The sequence below is a fragment of the Sciurus carolinensis genome, chromosome 12 (genome assembly GCF_902686445.1).
Source record: "Sciurus carolinensis chromosome 12, mSciCar1.2, whole genome shotgun sequence".
NCBI lineage: Eukaryota > Metazoa > Chordata > Mammalia > Rodentia > Sciuridae > Sciurus > Sciurus carolinensis.
This window is the reverse complement of record NC_062224.1, coordinates 42,345,359-42,370,242: the sequence shown is the minus strand read 5'-3', so window position 1 is coordinate 42,370,242 and position 24,884 is coordinate 42,345,359. Positions and strand designations below refer to the sequence as shown.

General features: G+C 34.9%; 1 protein-coding gene across 21 annotated transcripts in view; it reads right to left on the bottom strand.

Moving 5' to 3' along the window:
• Pard3 (par-3 family cell polarity regulator) overlaps positions 1-24,884 on the bottom strand; it is a 649,712-nt gene that overhangs the window by 301,048 nt on the left and 323,780 nt on the right. For 19 of the 21 annotated variants that reach the window (XM_047521509.1, XM_047521522.1, XM_047521510.1 and 16 more), the window contains one exon: positions 15,777-15,908. The exons of the other annotated variants lie outside the window; for them this stretch is intronic. In XM_047521509.1, coding sequence (XP_047377465.1) covers positions 15,777-15,908 — 132 coding nt within the window. The remainder of the gene's footprint in view (positions 1-15,776; positions 15,909-24,884) is intronic. 21 annotated transcript variants of the gene reach the window in all.

The window sequence follows — 24,884 nt, the reverse complement described above, 5'->3', positions numbered from 1 at the left end:
ACAAATTACAAGCAGATACTCTTTTACAATAACAAATGTATTCAATAAAAATATGGCTAGGCCAACATGCTCGAGTACATAAAGGAGATCCAATGCCACCAGAAGTCTACTCATGCATCCCTCAAAAAGGAAAGAAACAAATTAAAGTGTCCTAAGGAATACAAATGAGTTGTGCCCTCACAGAGAAAGATACATAATTCAAAGGAAATCTGGTAAGGACTATCAATGAAAAAGCAGTAAGACACTACTATGTGCTTTGGTTTGGCAGGGATAGCATGTGGCTAAGTTTAGGAGCTGACGGAGGTCTGTGTCAGAAATAATGTATGGCTGGAGGAGAGAACAAAAGAAAAAGGTCTTCAGAATCCTCTGAAATATGTTCCAGAAAGCCAGGAAGCTTGCTCTGTAGGCTTAGGAATTTCAGGAACTTTCTCAACGCAACATGCTATTCCAACTCAAGTCACTGTGACTTCCAGCAGAGTTTAAGCACTTTAGTTCTTGATGCTCCTAAAAATGGTCAAAGCCCTGGGGTATGAAAAGTGTTCTTTATTGCACATCACTGGCTGCAGAAGACAGTCAGATGACAGGGATTTTGAATGCAAAACTTTTGCTTGAGAGCTGATGGCAGCCTGAACATGGAAAGGAGAAATAGGGATGGAGAGAGATTGAGGCTAAGAATCACCAGGGATAGAGGTACAGAGAAAAGGAATAACAAAAAAAATCACACTCATAACATCAGTGTCGCAAAAAGATGGAAGTATTAGAATCCTGGATGATGTTGCCTTTAGTGAAAAAGCCTGGAGATAACGTTAACAGCCCCCAAATCCACACGAGTGCTTACTCATGTTCACAGGGGTTTTACCCTAAGCTACTCAAATTCTTTTTCTGTTTTTATCAGGTACAACGTTTAATAAATTAGACATAGAAATGTCCAAAATTATGGGTTATAGAATGGTAAAAGATTTTTAAACAGGCACATAGATGGCATTAACCTAGACACTTAAATGAAGCTTTAGAAAGTCCACATTTGTTATCCATATTTTACATAATACTCATTCTGTGTCAGTAACTCTTTCTGGTCTATATTTCAAAGCTACAACTAACAGGAAAAAATCTAAGGAGAAAAATCACTGTACTTATGGCCATTCCTGATAATTTCTTTTTTTTTTTTTTTTTTTTTTGGAAACTGCAAATGCCAACCTCTTACCATCTCAATTTCATATACACCAAAAAGGGAAAGGTTTTAAAATATCAAGAACAATCTAAAATCAGGGATTCCCCTAGCACATCCAGAGACAGAATTCTTATCATCCAGGACTCTTCAACTAAGCTAATAAATAATGGAATAATGGAAAAAAGAAAAGAACACCTGGTCCTAATAGGTAATAAACTAATAGGAAATAAACTGCCAGCAATCCTTCATGAAATAAGGAGGGTTATAAATAATACATTATTATCTGCTGATTAAAATTTTCAAGACCACAACAGCACATTCCCTCAACATATATCTCCTGAAGGTAAGTTTTCTTCAATGAATCCCAATAATCAAGAACATTACAGCATATTTAAAGTAAGAAGACTGCATCAGTTCCCACGAGTTGAAATCTTTCAAATAGGTGGTTTCTATACTATTGTATAACATACAATCCAAGGCATAATGGAAAAAGGAGTTAACATAGAGATAAATTACAATAGCATGTCCTCTTGTGGTATACCAAGGGAAGAGAAAATTATTGATTTTTTTCATATAGAATTCATGTATCCAATTTACTGTAAGAATTATGAGAAGCAAATATAAAACTCACATTTGGGCCTGGGGTTGTACTTCAGTGGTAGAGTGTGAGCTTAGCATGCAAGAGGCCTGGGGATCAAGTCCCAACACTCTCTCCTTTAAAAAAAAAAAAAAAAAAAATATATATATATATATATATATATGTGTGTGTGTGTGTGTGTGTGTGTGTGTGTGTGTGTGTATATATATACATGTTTCAAAAAGAAGTATTTAGTGAGCTATCCATCCTTTAAAAATCTTGTCAGCTCTCTAAAAGAGCAATGAAAACTCCTTCCCAAACTCTTGATTTTCCTTAACTACTGTTTATTTAATGGGGAGAAGGGAATGGACTTGAATGGCCTGGACTCATCATAGTAGATGTTATGGTTTGGATATTAGCTTTCTCTTATGTGTGAAACAGTACAAGAAGGTTTAGGGATGAAATGATTGGGTTTTGAGAGCCTTAACTCAGTTGGTGAATTAATTCCCTGGTAGTGATTAACTGAGTGGTAACTGTAGGCTGGTAGTGTATGGCTGGAAGAGGTGGGTCCCTGGTGGGTGTGCCTTTGGGGTATATATTTTGTCCTTGATGAGTGGAGCTCTCTCTCTCTCTGTTTCCTGATGTGATATCTTGAGCTGGTTTCTTCCACCACACTGTTCTGCCATGATGTTCAGCTTCACTTTGAGCCCTGAGGAATGAGGCCGGATGTCAATGGATGGGACCTCTAAAACTGAGGCATAAAATAAACTTTTCCTTCTAAAATTGTTCTTACCAGATCTTTTATTCACAGCAGCAAAAAAAAAAAAGCTGAATAAAACAGTAGAGAAAGTCCATTTACAGCCTATAAATTTTGAGGTATGGCAATAGCCTCCTATATTAGGGAACATGTAAAGCCAAACACTTTAGAAGCCTATCTGATTTGGTCAGTTGAGTGGACTGCATAGATTATCATGTGGCAAGGTGATCTGATAGAGGGAATGGGATCTCTTGGGCATCTCTAAAGGAATCTAACTTGGTCCAGTGTCTATGAAGTCTGGAAATATCAGTTAGAACTGTACACATTTTTATATAATACATTCAGTGTACAATCACATTTTTATACATTTATCTCAGATATAATTCAAAAGGATTAAAGAAGGATTATCTATTACAACTATCTATTGTCTTTGTAACAGCAAATGACAGTAAACAAAGTAAATCTCTATCAGTAGATAATAGCCTATCTATACAAAGGAAAATTATAAAACTGCTTCAAAAATGGACACTTTTTGTGTTCATTACAAAAGATTGCCAAGCTACATTAAGCAAATAATAACAACAGCATAGAAGATTGTAAATGTTATCTATATCAGAATGTGAAAAGAGAATATATTTTATGTTTGCTGTAGCATATAGAAAAAAGAGTCAAGTGGCTGAAACAGTTGTGGGAGACAAACTATTATTTTGTATATGTATGTATAATGTTTCCTGTGGGAACTATGTATTTATTACCTATGCAAAAACCAAATAGCATCTTAAAAATAAAAAAAAATGTGACTGAATTAATCCCCATACAGTCCAATAACTCACTATTCCATAGTCATAGGGAAGACCTCTAATCACTCAACTCCCATAGATGACTGACTGCTTAGAATATTAAGGAACAAATAGTTACATGTCACCACTTAAAAAATAAAATGCTCTCAGTGGTGCATGCCTGTAATCCCAGCAACTTGGGAAGCTGAAGTAGGAGGATCACAAGTTCCAGGCTAGCCTCAGCAAGTTAGGGAGGCCCTGTGCAACTTAGTGAAATTCTATCTCAAAGTAAAAAATTAAAAAGGACTGAAGATGTAGCTCAGTGGTAAAGTACCCCTGGGTTCAAACCACAGTTGAATGAATGAATGAATAAATAAATAAATAAATAAATAAATAAATAAATCACTCTCTACAGCCTGTGTGGAGTCATCTTCAAAACAGAATGAATTCCATTAGCTAAGAAACTTTTTGTGCAATACCATAATAAATAAGGAATAGTTCCTCTCTACCTGAAGCAATTTATAAAACTCAACATCATTTCCATGTCAAAATATCAAATAAACTAAAGAAAATAAACTAAAATTAAATAAACTAAAAAAATACACTATATGTAACTTATTAGAGGTATATTAGAATTTATAATAGCCATATTTTATAAATTGAACATACAAGGACCAGTAATCTGTTGTACCTATAAGAAAAAAAATTATCTCTAAAAGAAAATTTTTGCCAGCTTGAAGTCCCTGGCTGATAGTATAATTCATTTTCATCCTAATGAATATGAAAAGGCCTCTGAACTCTGAAAAAACACTCTGAGTAAAATCACATGGTATTTTCAGGAGACTATTAACTATATTACATTCAACTCAATTGTTTCCATATTATTCATGATAATCAGTTTGCTCAAATATTGTTTTTCCAGTTAGATACTTTATTTCCTGATAATTAAACATTTAAATATTTAATTAAATATTTTAGAGCTTATAAAACTGACAACAATCTTGGGCTTATAATAATTTTTTTGGCCTTTTATTCTCCTCACTTAGGTAGGAGCAACTCTTGCCCTCTACTCCCATCACCTACTCTGGATAACCCTTAGAGACTCAGGTGGGTTTCCTACAGCACTGTGATCAACTGTGATACAGCAGATCTCATTAGGAGACAGGGAGAAGACTGACAGTGCTTCGTCATCTTTTAACACTTGATCCGTGTTCACTTGCAAGACATTCTCAAAGTTCACAACTGATCAGCCTTATGGGTAAAAAAGGCTGAGCTCTCTATCACATCAAGTTTTGCTTTTTTATGGTGGTGCTGGGAATCAAACCTTGGGCACAAGCAGGCGAGGCAAATAAATGCTCTACCTCTGAGCTACATTCCCTGCTGTATGCCACCTAGTTTTCCAAAGTAGGAAAATTCCCTTCCCTTGAAAGAACTTACATCCCTCCGCTTTGTCGGTCATTTAATCTGTAATAATTTCTCAATCTTTTTTTTCATCATATAGACATGCTGAGAAACAGCAATGGTGTGATCAAGTACCAACAATGCAGTAATACTATTATGTTAAAAGGTTTACCAGTGTCTACATCTTAGTATTCAATAGGTTTTTGCTCATTTACCTATGCTCTGCACTGTTTCATTCATAATTAATGAAAGTCACAGTCAGATAATATTTTGAAACAATCAATTTTGTTAACTCTATAAAGAATTCACCAATAATACAGAGTATCAGAAAAAGTGATGTCAGCCAGGCAGCACAATCCCAGCTACTTGGACTGATGCAAGAGGATCCCTAGTACGAGGTTAGTTAGCCTGCTCAACTTAGTGAGATCCTACCTCAAAATTTAAAAAAGGTCTAGGGGTATTGTTCAGTGTTAGAGAATTTGCCTAACATGTATGAGCCCCTAAGTTCAGTCCCCAGAACTGCAAACAACAAAAGCAAACAAACTTAAGAAAGGAAAGAAAGAAAAAGTGAGGTCACTATGGACTTTTTCTTTTCAAATTATTGATTTATTCTCACACACACACACACACACACACACACACACACACACGAAGTATGAGCTTAGTAGTATTTACAGAACAAACAGCATACACACACAATGCCTGGAAGTTTTAGAGGAACAAACGAATAGAAACAAAGACCCATTCGAATTCATAAATGTTATAAGAAAAGGATAGTGAGCAAAGACACAATAATGGAAGGCAGCAGGGATGTCATCCTCTTTCAAATGTTCGATTAATGGAGGTTCTTTCATGTGATCTTTTATATGAAAGATAAGAAGGAACCAAATCTGAGAATTATAGAGGACAAGGCATGCCAGAGCTGAGCCAACAGCAGGATAAAGGCTAGGAGAGGGAGAGGAGTGGGGTTATTTGAACACATATTTGCTGACTGGAAAGTTCTAGCAGAAAGAGACAGAAATATTCATGATGGGTAGCTCTCTGGGAGTTTAATGTAAGAATAAAGTCCAAAGTCTGAGATGGATGGGAGACAGCACAGAAACGAGGACACTGGCATGTGACAGGGGAAGGAAGCCTCTTCCCCAAATGATAAGGGGCATCTATCCTCCACTGGAATAGGAAGCTAAGCCACAAGAGGCCCAGCTAATGAACTGTTTCTAACAAAACACCAGCCCTTGTTTCCATCCTTAACTTAGGCGTAAGGGAACAAAAAAGAAAAAGTGATCCACATTCTCAAACATAATCACATAAGAGAAAAAAATGAAAAACTGAAGAAGAAAAAAAAAAGATTTGTCAATATACAAAATCAATGAAAAATATTATTGGGCACACTCTCTTAGACCACAGTGGTGATGAAGACATAAAGCCATTGAACAAAATGCTTTAACCCTTAAAATAGGAACATTTTAAGACCACTTCATGACCATGTTCAAGGTAGGTGGGAAAAGTCTGTGTACTACTGGAGAAGTAGATATACCTAGATCAAAAAAATTCACAAATTAAAAAGTGGCTTATGAATGATTCAATTTCTACAAGCTGTAGGAAATAGGTAGTGAAACAACATATTGTAGGCTAAAAATGTTAATGCAAGTTCTTAACCAGTATTTTTTAAAGAACAGCAGTACTACTGCTCATGAAATATAGAAATAAAAACCAAAATTTCAAAAGCAAATGACATACAGATGGGCGGGAATATAATATAAAGCAAGTATTCTTCTACCATCATATCAATCATACAACTCGCAAACAAAAATCTTTAAGATTTCCTGCAGTGAAAATATGAAAAGGCACCTGAAGGTCAGAGCTTAAAAATGAAATGCATCTTTATCCATAGAACAGGCTCTTAAATGTCTGATTCTAGCAGCAATACTCACAGGCAAGGAAATCATCAGTTACTAACAGATTCCCATGAAGGTTAATCCACATACCACCCAAGATTTTTTTCACTCAGTAGAATTTCTGCCTCACTTCTTTGCTGCTTGCAGGCTTTTAGGACCATAGGCCAACAAAGCAATAAATATGGTCAGCGATCAAGAGAAAGGAGAAATACATGTGTAACCCTTCAACTGCATAATCCAGTTCCAAAACCAAATGAGTGACATTGGGTCTCCCTAACTTCACTCATATGGCAAAGCAATCCATATGCTTAACCAGTGGCCAAGCAGAAGCCTTCACAAGAGACTTAGAATGCTTGACTAGTATCCTACATAGGTCTGCCAAAAACAAAAGGAAATATTTAAAAATGCAGACACAGAGATTTAACACTAATGTCATTTTGGTGTCAGATTATGTTCTTCAGAAAAGAACCAGAGATGATTTAAAAAGATTAAATTTTATTCTAATTCTGATAAGATGCCACAGAAACAAGAATCCAATTCTGAAAGGATGATGAGGGCATTAGAAATACACCAGGGATGAAAATGAACTGCACAGCATACCAAATGGTACTTCCAACATGCAAGGAGAAAATAACATTTAAGACAATAAAATCAGTCAGGATGAGGGTGGAACTCAGTAGCAGAGCTCTTGTCTAGCATGCGCGAGGCTAAGAGGAGTTCAATCCCCAGCAAAACACACACACACGCACAAACACACACAATTACTCATCACAAAACAGAGTTGCTGAGGTACAACCTAAAATGAAAGACAGGAAGGAAACAGCCTCTTAGAAGTGTCTATAATATGCCAGAAACTGGGTCTGCTTTTCAACCTATAATAAATCCAAATCTGCCAAATTTATTTTTCCCATTTTATACACAATGAAAATGAAGTTTGAGGAGTTTATTTGCCTTGGATACAGCCACACAGCCAGTGATATGAGGGCCAGAAGACAAGATCCACTAATTGACGGGGCTTGTTTCTAATCCTGACACATGCTTCCCAAACTCACAGTGTCTTTTTGTGTTTAAATATATGTAAGAGTAGAATGTGTCTTGTTTTTCTCAGGAGAAAATATCAACTAAAGCAGCCCTCCATGTGACCAGGAAGGCTTCCTAGGAAGTCAGAGGATCCTTCTAAAAAGAATGTCAGCAGGGGCCCCTACACTCCAGACCTGTTCTCCATTGATACTATTCGAGTCCACAATATCTGAAAATAAAAGTAGGATATATGGAAAACATGTACTACATCCTTCAGTCATTATACGTATTATAACAGTAGTTACCCTTTCATGGAAGCACAATAAAATAATCTGCTTTTGCATTAATATATCCAGGTAAGAAGACAACTCATTTTTTAAAAAATATTTTTTAGTTGTAGACATACGCAGTATCTTTATTTATTTATTTTCATGTGGTGCTAAGGATTGAACCCAGTGCCTCGCACTGGCAAGAGAAGGCAAGAGTTCTACCACTGAGCTACAGCCCCAGCCCCAAGAAGATTATTCTTTAAAAAGGTTGTTTTGGATTTTATTTTGGTGTTATTGAACAACTTTCTGTTATAAAATAAAACCGCTGGCATTTACTCATTAAATTAACTTTATTTTAAACAGTCTTCTTTTTTAAAATATTTTTAGTTGTTGATGTACCTTTATTTTATTTATTCATTTATAGGTGGTGCTGAGGATCATGGTGATTAGTGTCTCACACATGCCAGGCAAGCGCTGTACCACTGAGCTACAACCCAGTCCCAAGAAGACAATTCTTTAAAAAGGTGTTTTGGGTTTCATTTTTGGTGTTACTGTGAGAACGACTTTGTTATAAAATAAAATCTCTGGCATTTAATCATTAAAACTAAATTTAGTTTTAAAACATCTTGATATTTTTAGTTTCTACATTTGGTGTTTCTAGAGAAAAACACAATTATGTTTGCTTCTACACAAATTTTGCAAAGGGTTGAAAATAATATTAATAAATCTCCTCTTAACATACAACTGTAGAAATTTAGAACCAGAGGGGCTTAGGGTTATTTTTAACCAGATAATCAGAACAGTCATTGGTTACTCAGTGTTCATGGATTAAAGAACGATCATAAAATGAACTACAATGAAACATCTCGATTACATTTGGCATCACCAGAATCTGACCTTGTTTCCCACCAATGACAGTAGATACCATAAAGCTCTGTTTTTACATCTGAATTTCTGTAGTTTTTCTGTTTTAATGCTGCGACCATTGAGTTGTTTTACTGGCCAGTCTGCAGCTGTTGTAATCAGATTTCTAAATAAACCATCTCCTGATTTTATAATTAATAAAGCATGATCATTTCATGCTCCAGAAACCAACTTCTTTATCTCATCTACATAGTTCTAGGTCTGAGGAAAAGGAGATTTTCTCCCCTTCTATTTCAGAATGACTAGTAAGTACTTGGTAAAGAAAGAGGATCTTCCTCTATAGGGAGAAAATTCCAAGTGTGATGAATCATGTGGAAACAGGAGCCAATCTGACTGTACCCAACACTCAGGAATTCGTAAGACAAAGTGAAATAGGTAAAACTGAGAACCACAGTTACTTATTGACTGGCATGGAAGGAAATAAGTTTTTAAAATGCTTATATAAAACCTGGATACACATTAAAATGCTTCTTCACTATGTTTTAAATTTACTTTGCCCTAGATATTTTAAAATTCGGTATAAATAAAATTATAATGCAAAGTAAAATAAAACAAATTTAGAGTAATATGATGTATGAATATAACCATTATGTATCATGTCAATATTAATTATGACATAGAAATATTTTTGAAGGTTTAAAAAGTATCAGAATAAACAAATAAGTAGGTTGTTTTGACAATAAAGAAAAGATTAAGTATTTTCTAGCATTATTCTCCATATACAAATATCTTATATTTAAGATTTGGCTGTGTTTTTATTCTAATATCTAGGACTCCACAAGTTCAGGCTAACATAAAAACAGACACTATTCCCATCTCAGTCATCTTCATTTTAGAAGGACTATATGATCAAAGTTCAGAAATGTAATATTCTGCATGATAAAGTATAAAGCCAATGTGTCATGACTGGAACAGATAATAAAGGTATATAAAATAACAAGAAAAAAGGCATTGTGGGGGCTGGGGCTGTAGCTCAGTGGGTAGAGCATATGCTTAGCATGCACAGGTCCTGGGTTGCAATTCCAGCATATGCATGTGCATGTGCATGTGCATGTGCATGCGCACGCACCCACACACACGCACACACGTGCACACACACAAAGGCCTTGCCACTGTTCCTAAAACTCCTGGCTGTGAAACTTTAAAACACAACCCTGGATGGTGGAATTTCAATTTGGCTAGCAAGAGGACAAATGTGAGGATACAGAACACAGTGGAACTGTGTCCTCATCAAATATTCAAGGTATTTTTCCACCTTCTGAAGAATCCGCCAGTTAAATGAAGTTTTTCTTGATGGAAAGAACCCTAGAACATAGAATTTTCACAAAAGGTCAGGGCAGTCATTCCCTTCTCACTAAGCTTAAGTGGCAGTTAGAAGGTCCCTTATACCTCCTTGCTATTTCTGCTAATTGGGTTCAGGACTATTCACCAAGAGAAAGTAGTGAAAATGGCAGGATCCCAATTAGCTTATATTTTCCTTAAGATCACTCTACTTTCAGATCTTAAATACTTCCAATCATGTATTATAAAGTTCCTGACTCCTCTTTTGTAGAATTTATTAGTTCCAATAAAGTGTGAAGATACAGCTTATGATCCATTATCTGCCAATATTAAATTACAGTCCAGGCAGAGTCAGGGAAATAATAATGGTTAAAAGAATTCAAACTTTTTAAAACACAGTACCACATAAAAACTAAGGGGTCCATTGCTTTTTTTCTTTATTTGTTTCCTCTGAGTCTCAGAATCAAAATTTCAGAAGAAAAATTTTTTCAAAGGAACAACAACAATCCATTTAGTTTTTCAGATCCTTCATGTTTCCTCTGAGATCTCTCAGAGAAAGGAAGTCACAAGATTGGCAAAACAAAAGGATGTCCTTTGAAAGATAAACACCCCTGTACCTCTTGAGATGAATCTGATGCAGGATTAAGCTACAGGCTATTCTGAGGTGAATTTGTCACTGAAATGCAAGACTACTATTTCTAGAAATCATGTTGAGCTTGACCGCAAGTACTTCCTGATACAGAGTTCTACTAGGATACAGCACCTCCTTTTTGTTATAGAAGTAAAACCAACCAATATTCTGACAGAAGGAAAGAAGTTTCAATGTCTCCTTATGTAGGATCAGTTATACACAGAAAATAGGATACTCTGGGTTTCTAGAGGTGCTGCTAGTTTAGCATTCCAAAGCACCCTTTTGTCCTTTTCTCTCTGCTGTTTATTCCCATTGGCAAAGTTGATGTGGTCATAATTGCCTTCAAAAACAGAGATAATGAGAGATAAAACACTCTAGCAGGAAATAGAGCAAAAACAAAAGCACTGGAGGCATATAAAATCTAGAACTCTCTTGACCTCTCCAGTGTAGAGGCATAAGGAAAGGAGGACAGCTATCAGTTCTACCCTGGCAATCCCAAATTGTCAAGTCTGAGGGTTAATTATTCTTTTTTTTTTTTTTTAATAATACAAAACATTCTTTTATCTATGGGATGCAAACCTCTTTAATCTGAGTGGCAAGAACCATGGAGAAAAAAAAGCCTCAGAAGAGACATGGAGCTATTAAAGTCAGATGACTCATGGGGAACAGTTAACAAAATAAACGGACTGCACTGACAGTGTATAAAGTGGAACCAATAACTCTTCTTCTGTCCAAACAATAGTGCTTACTTCTGGCAAATAGATTTAATCTGAGTTTTGTTTTATTTGTGTGTGTGTGTGTGTTTCTTGTCCCATTAAATAAATTTCCCTCTCCTTCTGTTGAACAGAAATTGTCAATGGCTTCTATTCTTCTCGGTATACAGTCTCATTCATACTGTATTTAGTGCATGCATCACCTTTTTCTAAACTTAAGGAAGATGGTTTAGGCTTAGGAATCGACTAGCTGATGTCATATACATAGACTGAGGAGTAGCTGTTTTTCCAAAACCTGCCTATCATGAAACAAATATATCAAATAATGTCAACAGAAACAAATCAAGACTAAGTCTTAGGAGGACAGTCTCTCAAAAGAATCTTTTATGCTTAAAAAGAAACCATTTTATATTATAATTACAAAAAGAAACTACTACTTCCTTAAAAACAGATCTACAATTGTAACAGTAGATAAAAGTTATATCCTTACAATATAATTAAATGTAATGTCATTTTTAGAAACCCTGGGTTACCAATCTTTTTATCCAAATATTGCAATAAAAATGTCATATTTAGCATATTAGCTAACTGTGGGTTGTCATTCCTTTCTACAATGCCCTCCCTTCTTGATTTAACGAACCCCTGACACTATTCAGTAATGACAAAGCCCCTGCCCTCAACTCCAGAGGGTTAAGCTCCACTAGTCTAAACCAACACTGGTACTTTTACTCCCTTTGATTTAGAAGTGGGCAGAGAAGTAATGCAATTTTGGCTAACAAAACACTAAGGGGCATCTGTTGGGAGGCTGTGGGAAAGGATTTTGTGCATTCAAAAAGAGCCACAAAGAGGACAAAGGCTTCGTTCCCCCTTCCTCTGTGCAAGATGGGATGGTTGGGGATCTAGTAATAAAGGATAAACTGATGCTGACAGTCAAGGTGGCCGGGGAGGAGCATCCTGGAAGGAAAATTCAGACCCTTACTGAGGTTGCTGAGCTTTAAATACAGTCTGGACTCCCTCCCACCAGCCTTTCTGTTGTATGAATAGCAAGTATTTCCGTACTAGAGAATCTAGGTTGTCTGTTATTAGCAGCCAATTTTCTTTCTGATATAATAGAGACTTCTAGGTACCAGGAATGATCCTAAGCCCTTGATGGGGTTTTTTGTTTTTGTTTTTTTTTTAAAATTTTTTTTCATTAGTTGTTGATAAACCTTTATTTATTTATTTGTATGCAGTGCTGAGAATTGAACCCTGTGCCTTGCATATGCTAGGCAAGTACTCTACCACTGAGATATAATCCCAGCCCCCTTGGTGGATTTTATAACACTTGACACATCAAACGCCACAAGGCAGGTACTCTTTGTTGATGCTCCTTTGATAGATGAGTAAAAGGATAATAGGCAAGTTTAGTCATATGTCCAAATCTCATATAGTAAAAGCAAGCTAGTAACTAGCTAATTCCACTGTCCAAATTTTAAAAACATTTACTTCAAAGTAATGATGCAATTAACAATTTGTTTAAAAATCTGTTATTTTGAGAAAAGGGTGTTTTCTAAGTAGAATTTCCACATTTTAAAAAGTTGCTTAAAATTATTTCCATCGCACAGTATTTATATGTTAATACTTACTATATGATAAAAATGAGTACATTTGCAATACCAAAAAGGGTGTGCAAGGCAAATCATGTTTTGGTGGTTCATATTTGAACATTGCACAAAATTATTTTTGATGATTTGTACTTTATGAAACACAAAGTGAGTTGAAACATGTAAAATGCTTATAATTTCTTTCCACTGACATCATTGATCTAAATTGAAAACTGCTAGTCTGACATTTAGGCCATAAAATTATTAGTTAGTAAAATATTGAAATAAAACATTGTCCCACAGGGTACACACTTAAGTTTTACACTCAGATGAACTTTTTAAAGAAAATAACTAATTAATCAGGTAACCAAAAAATGTTGGTATTTGATGTCAAAACTATTAAAACGTGTTCACCATCAGTGAACATCATGGGAATGTAAATCAAAACCATGAGTTGTCACCACATACCTGGTTAGGACTACTGTTATCAGTCAAGAGGTACAAAGTGTTAGTGAGAAAGGACATGAAAAGGCAACCCTTGAACTCTGCTGGTAGGAATATGAATTAGTACAGCCTCTGTGGAAAACAGCACAGATGCCTCAAAGGTAAAAATTGAACTAACATATAATGCAGCAATTCCACTTATGGATATGTATCTAAATAAAACAAAATTACCACATTAAAAATATATTTGTACTTTCATTTCATTAAAGGATTATTTGTAATAGTGAAGATATAGAAACAATTTAAGTATTCATCAGCAGATAAATGGATAAAGAAAATCAAATGCACACACAGGAATATTATTCAACCTTAATAAAGAAGAAATCCTGTAATTTGTGATAAGGATGAACACAGAGAATATTATACTAAGTGAAATAAGCTAGGCACATAACGACAAATACCACATAGTCTAACTTATATTTTAACAGTGGAAACTTAAAAGTGAAATAGAAATCATATTACCAGAGTAAAATGGCAGTTACCAGGAGCTGGGGCATGGAGGAATATGTCAAGTACTGGTCAAAGAGCACAAACTTTTAGTTATAAGACTAATAAGTTCTGTAGACCTGACGTAAAGCATGGTGAGTATACTAAATAATAAGGTATTATAGAGTTGAATTTCTCTAAAAGAATAGATCTCAAATGTTCTACACACACACACACACACACACCACACTATCCATGCGAGGTAACATATTATTAATCATCTGATCATGGTAATGACTTCACATTGTATGCATATATCAAGATATCACATTGGACATGTTAAAAATTATACAGTTTTGGGCTTGGGGAGGTAGCTCAGCTGGTAGAGTGCTTGCCTGGAAAGCACAAGGCCCTGAGTTCAATCCCCAGTACCGCAAAAAAAAAAAATACAGTTTTGTCAATAATGCCTCAATAACGGCTGGCAGAGAAAAAAAAAAAAAAACTATCACATGACAAGAAACACTGGGATTCCTCCACTATCAAGGAGAGAGGAAAGAGGAAAAGGGAGAGGAAGAGAAAAGGAAAGGGCAAGAGGAAGGGGAAGGGGAGGGGGAGGGAGGGGAAAGGAAAGGCAAGGAAAATATTATGACCAAATAAGAATCCAAGACACTAAAAACAACAAAGAATTAGCTTACCAGGTCAGTTCTTAGTCTTCCTGGGAGGCAGCACTTCTCTAACAGTGATATAACAACTGTATGTGGTACACCTATTTCTCACCCAGTTCCCCCACTGTTGGTGCTAGGGATGAAACCCAGGGCCTTGCACATGCTAACCATGTACTTTACCACTGAGTAAATTCACAGCCCCTGGAAGAAGATATTTCTAGCCAATGGTAAACATCCAGACTTCATGAATTATTAGGTGACTGTTTCATAAGGTGAACTAGCCAAACTCTAAAAATTGTAAAAACTTAAAATAAATCATTGACATTTATGAAGGGTGTTATGGCTTGGATGTAAGGTGTCCCCAAAAGCTCACCTGTGAGACATGTAAGAAGGTTCAGAGGAGAAGTGATTGGGTTGTGAGAGTCTTAACCCAATCAGTGATTTAATCCTTTGATAGGGATTAACTGAGTGGTAACTGAAGGCAGGTAGGGTGGGGCTGGAGGAGGTGGGCATTGGGGGTGCCTTTAGGGTATATATTTATATCTGGTAAGTGAAGACTCTATGCTTCCTAATCAAATCATCAGGAGAGCTGCTTCCCTCTGACACGTGCTTCTTCCATGATGTTCAACCTCACCTTGAACCACCAGAAAGGGTCTGTTATCTATGGATTAAGACCTCTGAAACTGTAAGTCCCCACATAAATTTATCCTCCTTTACAGTTGTTCCGGTTGGGTCCTTTTAATCACAGCAGCCAAAAAGCTGACTAAAACAAAGGGGTAAGTGCCTGCACCTGATAAAATAAACTAGATTCTAAAACAACACTGTGGCATATACTCCTCTCATAAAGTGAAGTAAGGAATAATGGAAAGTTTTAATTTGTCTTTCAGATTCCTTGACTTATTGTCTAATGAAAAAGGGAAGACCCTTGAAAATGTCTTCACTAACTGCATTATTCACTGCCAAATATTGAAGCTGCTGCACCATTACCAGCTGCAGTATTTCAGAAAATCTCCTGCAAATATTCACAGCTACTCAGAAGAATTCTTTGAGCAGCACAAAATATTCTGCATTTAGGTTAGATGGACTTAGACATAGAACCTACTACTTGAAACTTCACTGGACAGATGAGATAGGATATTGCATCAAGGACCCATGTACAAGGAGGCATTTATGTTACCTGTTCTTGCTTCTCCAACCACTTGTCCACCATTGGGTGACTGGCACTGAGAGATGAGCGAGCATTGTCTCTCTGAAAATGATTAGACCAGTTACTAGTATCCCGTGGAAGGCTTCTGTAGTTTTCATCTTTCTATTCAAAAAGAAAAACAAAAAGGCATCTTGTGAAGCTCCAGACCAAAAGTAGCAGAAAAATGATTCCACATACTTAAAATACTTTTCCAAGTCTATACCAAGTAGCTGACTAAGGACATCACATCCACATTAGACCTCAAAAATGCTGTAATGTGCCAAAGTCAGGAAAGTCTAATCACACACACACACACACACACACAAAACACTTGTATACTTCATACTCCCACAGATTTCCCCAGTCAAATAAGTACATCTAAAAAGTAAAAAATGAAATAAAAAATTTTGTAAGTGAAACTTTATCTGTTAATTATGACATATTCTCTTTTACTCTGCTGTCCAACATCACAATTACATCGTTGGTGTGACTTCTTCATTTACCTAAAATGTTGACAACAAGGAAGACTAATAAATTTGCTGCTTCTTTGGATCCGGTAGTTTGTAACTTTGGTAAGAGATTTTATATTCTCAGAGTTACTGTGTTACCTATTTCACAAACTGGACAGGATTAACTAAAATATCACGAAAAGGTCAGGCTTAATCACAACCTGACACATAAACAGAAACAAAATTGCTCACTCTGACATGGTTATGAAAAGCTGTATCTTAACATAAATAATATTTATTCAATATGTTTTAAAACTCCCCAGAACAATCAAGTGCTACTGATCATTCTTTCAAATAATAAATTTTAAGAACTTGCTTTGACTTTTGAGTTTAAAACTTATTTCAATGTTCTGCAAAGAAATGACAAATCTAGGAAGAAAAAATCCATTTTGAGTTCGATAACTAAATCTAAATTATCTTCTATAAGATCAGATTTAAAATGTTACCTTTGGTTGCAGTCAAAGTAAGAGAAATATAATATACTTAGTTTTGCTAATAATAGTCTGGCTATAAATATTATGTATGCAATTGATTCTTATTCTTCATTCCTTAAACTATATAAGCACCAAATACCATTAAAAAAATTTTAAAGTGCAATAATAGTATCACATGGTAAAAATCTCAGCTGTGGACCAGGATACTCTTTTCTCTTTCTTTATGAGTTCTACCTGAGAATAAAACCAAGTGCAAATGGATAGTCTTGGAGCTATGTCAATAATGTGACATACAAAAATAAACAACAAAAAAAATCTACATTTACCAATATAAACTTTGATGTGAAACTTCATAATTTTTTTGAGAAGTAAACTGCAAAAACTAAAATCATTTTAAATTCTGATAGTCAAACATTTGCAGCTAGGAGTTTTTAATAGAAAAAGTTCTATAAAAAAAGTTTACTAGAAAAAGTCAAAGCATTTCTGGTCAGTGCAGCTTGAGAAAACTGTAAAGGGGTATAAACACAAGTATAATAAAATGCTGATAAGATTAAGGATGCTGCTCCATGCCCAGGGATTAGAGCTGACCTTGCTTACAGGCATGGAAATGATAAGGAGAAAACACTTCCAAATCTAAGGAAAGGATGCAGCAAATAAGGAAACTATTCCATAAATACACGGACAATGTATGCCAGTTTTGTCATGTCAACAGATGATTAAAATAACTCTGTAAAAAAAAAAAAAGTTCAAACAAACCACAAGGGATAAATAAATTTATTAGTGATAGAAACTTAAATGTCTACAAAGAGAACAATAGGAAAAAGGGTGAAATACAATTTTATATAAAGGATCTTGGAGTTTCCATGACTAGGGACCTTCTTTTATTCACTTCCCATTTGAGATGATACTACACCAGACTCCTTGCTTAGAAATCAAGTCATTAAACAGAAAGTCTGAAAACCTATCCTGTCTTTTCAGTAGGAAAGGTTCAGGGAAACCAACAGGTGCCAGGTGACAAAGGGAAGTTTGTCTTTTCAGAAACGTGCCAAATAATGGAGTAGAATAAATAACAGAATTAGAAAATCAACTGTTTTCAACTACTAATGAAATAATTAATTCCAAGGTAATCAATAAAGTTAATAGGGAACTAGATGTTTGCACAGTGGTAAATATCACTTGAAAGGGGAGAATGTATAGCTTTAAAATAATAGATCTGATGCTACTACAGTCTCAATATTTTTGCCTTTGGAATCCTGTCTGCAGTAGATACTTCTGTTGCTCCTTCTGAGCCCCCATCACTGTTCTTATTCCTAAAAAAACTGCCTAATGGGTTTTTCTGTGACCTGATCACTACTGACTCCCTGGACAAACTCAAAAAATGCACAATTTCAAAATCACCTATCCTGATAACTTGGCACTGGTCACAATACAAAATATTTTCCTGAATTCATAATATAAATTTACAGCAGAAGCCTCAAAGAATCTCAACACAACAATACAAAATGAAGCTCACATCCTAGGTTAACTCATGCACCCTTCCCAAACATATTCAGAATTGCCCTCAACTCCTTCCTTTATCCAGAGTCCATAAATCTTGTTAATCCAATATTCTATATCTAGATTTTACTTCTTGATCATAAGTACACTTCAGGATCAATGTGTCATGTCACTCATGTGAACTACAAAGTGACCTTCCAACAGGACATTGGCTCCAGTCTTTAAAAAAAAAAAATGTTCTGCACTGCTTAAAAAAAAATGTTCTGCACTGCTTCCTAGCTGAGAATTTTTCTAAAATGTATGTTGGAACACATGGTCATTGTGTCAAACACTGTAGGTGGTGGAGAGAGGAACTTTCAGACAACTGTGCTTACTATGCCACACACTCCGCTTCACCTTCACTCATGCTCTTTATGAGCCAAGGCTTCCAAGAACATTTCTTCCACTTAAATAGTTTACATTCTTCAAACCCTAGTTCAAATGCACTTCCACTGTGGAGCATTCCCTGATTCTCAAAAGAACTAATCATGTCATGCTTTTGTTACCACTATATTCTAATTTTACTTTAATTAGGTTCTAACTTATAATTTAGGCTAATTTTAAAATTGCTATTTCCACTATTACAGTGAAGGCTGTGCAGAGATCACTGCTCACCTTTACAACCCAAGCATTTAACACAGTGGCCTACAACCAATGCAGATGGCTTACTCTTCAATATGTTTAGGTTTCCTATTTCACATGTTTTCAGAAAATGGACTTCTAAAAGAACACTCTCGTAAATTCATAAACTATTAAGGAATACTTTAAAGAAGTATCAATATAAACTTTAATGAAAAGTATTCCACTGAAATGTAATATTGTTTTAGACTTATATTGAAAGATGTTTACCACTGATATACACATATTTCAAGTTAATGTCACACTACAGTATACAATGTCCTTGGAAAAATGATTCTTTATAATTGCATCTAAAAAATAGTATGTTATTTCTCCATTTAAAGTCCATTATGACATATAGTCAATACAGCAGGGTACTACAGAATAATCATAGTACAGAGACTATTGCTAAAGATTAAAGGAGCTATCTTTTGCACCATACTTGAAAAATTCTTTAATTTTATATTTATATAATCACTTGAAGAGTTAATTGATAAGAAAAGTAAAACTGATATTAACCCCCTCATAAGTTTCTCTAATTCAAAGAGAAGTCATTAATGAATCCATGTATTAATTCATTGTGTAATCAAAGTTCAGTAAATTAACAGTAACTTAAATCATTATCAATTAAGTAAAGAATTTTAAAAACATATTTCTAACAACTAAGCAACATATATATTATATTATATTATAATTATATTATATTATATTATATTATATTATATTATATAGCGTCATTTAGGTCCTATTAGTCATTTCGTCATTTTCTCCCATATGATCTCACCTAAAGTTTGAGTCAAGTGCAGATAAAGAATGCAGGCCTGAAAAGCTGTTATTCTGTATTTATCATGTGAATGGATTAACAAACATCATTTAATGCAATTTCTTTTCTTTTCTTTTTTGGGAGGGGGTACTGGGGATTGAACTCAGGGACACTAGAGCACTGACCATGTCCCTAGCCCTATTTTGTATTTTATTTAGAGACACAGTGTCACTGAGTTGCATAGCACCTCACTTTTGCTGAGGCTGGCTTTGAACTCAAGATCCTCCTGCCTCAGCCTCCCAAGCCAAGGGAATTACAGGCAGGCACCACCACACCAGGCTTTTTAATGCAATTTATTTCTATATCACAATGTTATACTTATTATTTACTAATTTTCCCATTGAAATGTATATAGTACACTATTTTCAATTTGAAAGTATTTTAGAGTAAATTTTTAAAATGTGGTAGTTTTAATTATATCTATGCAAGACTACATGCAAACTCACTTATGAACCAAACAACAAGAATTTAAAATCAAATAAATTTCAGTCCTCTATTTCATACCTTAAAAGACAACCAGCCGTCAAATTTTATTCCTGTTCAGATTTTGCAACACGGTAGAATTTATTCTACATAATAAATTGTAGAATGTATTTTAAATCAATTTCATTACTTGAATAAATTAATGTCTCCATTCTGTACACTAGTAAATATCAAATCAAAAACAGAACTCCTCTTTTAGACTTAAAAAAAAAATCCATCAGTAACATCAATATGTAAAACCTAATGATTATTAAAATTGCTAATGACAAGAAATAATTTATTCCAGTGAAGCCCATACTACAAAGATTTTTTAAGAAATAATACTATATGGAATTACATTCCTTTTTTATTGTTATTTTTAAATTATGTTAATCTTCCATTTAAGAGGATGCCCCAAGCAGTCATTCAGCTTTGTGCTGGATGGGGGAAGACTTTCCCTCTTGCCAGAAAAAAACAGATGTTCCTACTGTGATCAGGGATTTTCCTTATCATCTAAATGTACGCCACATCATCAGGTGTCAAAAAGGCAGCAAGCTGGGAAATGCATATTAATTTGTTGCTCCCTAGTAGTAGTATCCTGGTTATGGAGTAAATCTGGTCCAGGATACTAAAAGTAAGTGTGCTTTCTCCCCCACTCTTCTCCCCAAGCTAATTACAATTCAATAAAAAGAAATCACATAGAACCCAACCAATGCCTTGAGACAGAAGCTTATTCCTGGCATGCTCAGCTGAGACTTCAAGGCTTTATCTACTAGAAACAGCTATTTAGTTGATGGTCAGATTTCTTGGCAAGTCTACATGCCTATGTTGCAAAATCAGAACTATTTCATGATTTTTGTAGAAGTAATGGACATTTCTGTCTTACTACAGGAAACCCAAGTACATTTCTACTTTGCTTCAGTACAAAAATTCCAGACACCTTTCTAAAAATCATGAGGAATCACACCACATTTTGAAACACAAAACATTCAATGCATATAAATTTCACTTTTGCACCCTCTGTGCATCATATGGTTTCAAATATTCCCATGTGATGTTAAGATTTTAAATTTAAAACATTTTTCAATGCTGCAATTGTGGTAAAGGAGAATTCAATTTTCTACATTATCATTTCTCCTGGAAATGAAACACAAAGAACAAAGGAAACTATTTTCAGAATATGTAACCTGAAATTATGAGACTAAAGTAAAATTAGTAATTATGGCTTTGCATAATTTTTTTCTAAAAAATTACATGAAGCTTGCTAAAAATCATCAGTAATCACAATGTTGATTCAATGTAGCAGACTCTTTCCTCTCTTCCTGGCCAGAGTTTATCTTTTGTGCCTCCTGATGGGTACACCTGAATACAACCTTGTTAGCAACACTAAGGATAAAGCATATAAGAAGACAACTATAAAATGTCCTGTAAATAAAATTTCAGATTTTCAAGTCATCTTCAAAAACAATGAAAGAAAAATGAGAGAGGAAACGGGAAAAGTGGGAAGAGAAGGAGAGGAATAAATTGATTTACACACCAAAAAAGCAGGTTCAATAACCAACTTGTAAATGAAGGTAGAAAGTTCTGCAGCCAATTACATGTCTATTAAGACATTTATTATTTTTTTTTTCGTACTGGGGACTAAAATCAAGTGACTTTATCACTGAGCTGCATCCCCACCCCTTTGAATTTTTTTTATTTTGTGAAAGAGTCTCATTAGATTGCTAAGGCCCTTGATAAGCTGCTGAGGCTGGTCTTGAATTTGTGATCCTCCTGCCTTAGCCTCCTGGTTCACTATGATTAAAACTGCACCACTGCAACATACAAGACATTTTTAAAAATACAGAAACAAAGAATTTTATTCCAAACACAGCATAGGTTTAGAATTCCATATCCATAATGCTTTGGGACAAGAACTATTTAAGATTTCAGAATTTTTTTTTTCAGATTTGGAAATATTTTCTTATATATAAGGAGACATATCTTGGGTATCAGACCCAATTCTAAAAGCAAAATTCATTAATATTTCATATATACCTTTTACATGTAGCATGAAGGTAATTTTATAGAATATTTAAGTAATTGTGTGCAAGAAACAAAGTTTCACAGGATGGAATTTTACCAGCTGGCATCTGGACGATGTTCAAAAAAGTTTAGACTTTGAAGCATTTCAGATTTTGAATTTTCAGATTAGGGATGCTTGACCTGTATTCATCATCACTTATGACAGGTACATGGCTATTCTGAAGCATACTACTAGCCCTCATCTGTGATTTAGCTTTCTGAAGTTTTATTTACCAGTCAACCTCAAAATTGTGAAATGGAAAATTACAGGAACTGTACAACATTCTCAGGAGGGTGATAAAACCTTGTGCCCTCTCACTCACCCTCTTGCTCATCCTAACCAGAAGTGGATCAAACCTTTGTCCAGCATATCCATGCTGCATATGCTACTTGCCCATTACTCACTTAGCAGCCATCACGATTATCAATCAAATACAGTAGTATCACAGTGCTTGTGTTCAGGTAATTCTTATTTTACTTAATATTGGCCCCAAAGTGCCAAAGTATCTGTATATCAAAGAAACCTCTGAAGTGCTTACTTTATGTAAAAAAGTGAAAGTTCTCCACATACTAAGAATGAAAATTATGTGCTGAGGTTGTATTGTTTTTTGCACTTGAAACTACAAAAGGTATACATGCTAAATGCTTAGTTAAGATAGGAAAAAAAAACCCACTAAATTATTAGGTTCACTACTATATAAAATTTTAGGCATCCATTGGGAGTCTTGGAGTGCACCCCTGTGGGTAAGGAGAATTTACTGTAGAGAAGAAATGAAAAAAAAAAAAAAAAAAAGCATTATTTCAACTCCCTAGTGGTTCATATACTATGTGAAATGCCTAATGTTGTTAATCTGAGGTCAATCTGTTTCTCCAATCTGTAATCCTTAAAACAATATCCAACACATGAATGAGAATAAACATTAGTACATATGTACATCTTACTTTCCTTTTTGATAACAGGTTTCCCTCATTTTCTTTTTTTTTTTCCCTCATATTCTTAATAAACTATTAATGATAGCCATGGAAGAAACCAAGGAATAATAGTGTTATAAACTTGCACCAGCAAAACCATGATGAGACAAACAGGAAGCCCAGATATCCATACATTTTTGTCAAAATGACAAAATTGTGAGTTACAGATACACACTCTGCTAAACTTCAATAGAGTGTACAAGAAGAGACAACACTGGCTTTGTAACCTTTTAAAAAATTTTAAACACAAAATGTCAAAATCCAGAAATATTGAGGCAAACATTTGTCAAATGCTCAAATTTGAGTAATAAATATCTTCTTTTTAAATGTCTGATTTAACCTTTTAACTGAGTTTTGAATAGAAATTAGTAACAAAAACTGAAAATAATCTATCCAAGTAAATTACTTAAGCAAATTAATAATGTAAAAATAAAAACCTCTCAGCTTGTACACCTCAAATTTTACTATTTTTCCTTTGAAGTTTTAAAGATACCATCCATAGTTGTTAAAATTCCTTCTGGCCAGAAAATTCTAAACTATCACCCCCTACATGTGATATGACACATGTTCAATAACTTTCAGATTATACGGTTAAATTTAATTGAGTGAGAAACTCAAGAATGACAAATGCACATACACATAAATTTATGTACAAAAATAGAAATACATGACTTAAGAATTACAATTACATTTGCAGACAATTTTCCGGATACACAGTAAACCCTTCAGGTTGATACACTAACAAAACCAGACACAATATTTTGGCGTTAACTTACAACATACAATTGACCAGCAGCTTGTTTACAATCTCCATATCACTCAAGAAAAATAACCCCAAGAAGATAGATCTGCATCAGGCTATTCACATAAAGGGATCCAGTATGCTAAAAGGTTGGTCAAAATCTCTCATGGGGTTTCAGGTCAAATAAACATAAAAGGAGACAACTCTCTCTAAAGGTGTGATCAATAGAGCAGACCAGAACGTGAAAGAAGAGAAAGAAAGCAAAAAGGCCTCATTTAGGCTACTTGTTTGAACAAATTTTTCCTAATCCACTTCAAGAACTCAGAATACTATGAAAATTTTAGATATAGATCCCCCCCGCCCCCGGCCCCTCAGTACAGGAGATCAAGTCTGGGCCTTGTACATAAAAGGCATATCCTCTACCTCTTAGCTATGCCCCCAGCCCCTAGATGTAGTATCCTGGATTTGGAATAAAGACGACAAGAGAATATCAAGTTTAACCTTTTGCTCTCTGAAAGGGGAAACAGGGATCCAAAGAATTTCCAACAGATGCTCTGCAGAGATCAGAATAGACATGTCTACCCATCTCAATGCCCAATTGCTAGTCAATTCCTGAGTAAGGAGACATGCCACTTTTCCCTCTCGAGGGTAATGACAGTAATTTCTGGTATCCATCCATTTGTAGAGACTGAACCCTCCCACAAAAAGTATTTCCTAAATTCTTTTATATAAAGTAAAGTACAGCAACTGAAGAATCTTTGATCATAAATTATATTTTCAGTAGAGATGTTGGTTCACTGCTGCTTTAAAATTGTGGTAAGTTACAATGATCTTTTTACATGTATACTGGGATTATCTCCTTTGATCTATGAAAACACACAGAAGTGGGTGAGGAGAATATGCACGAAGAATACAAATAACCCAATCAACAAATGGGCT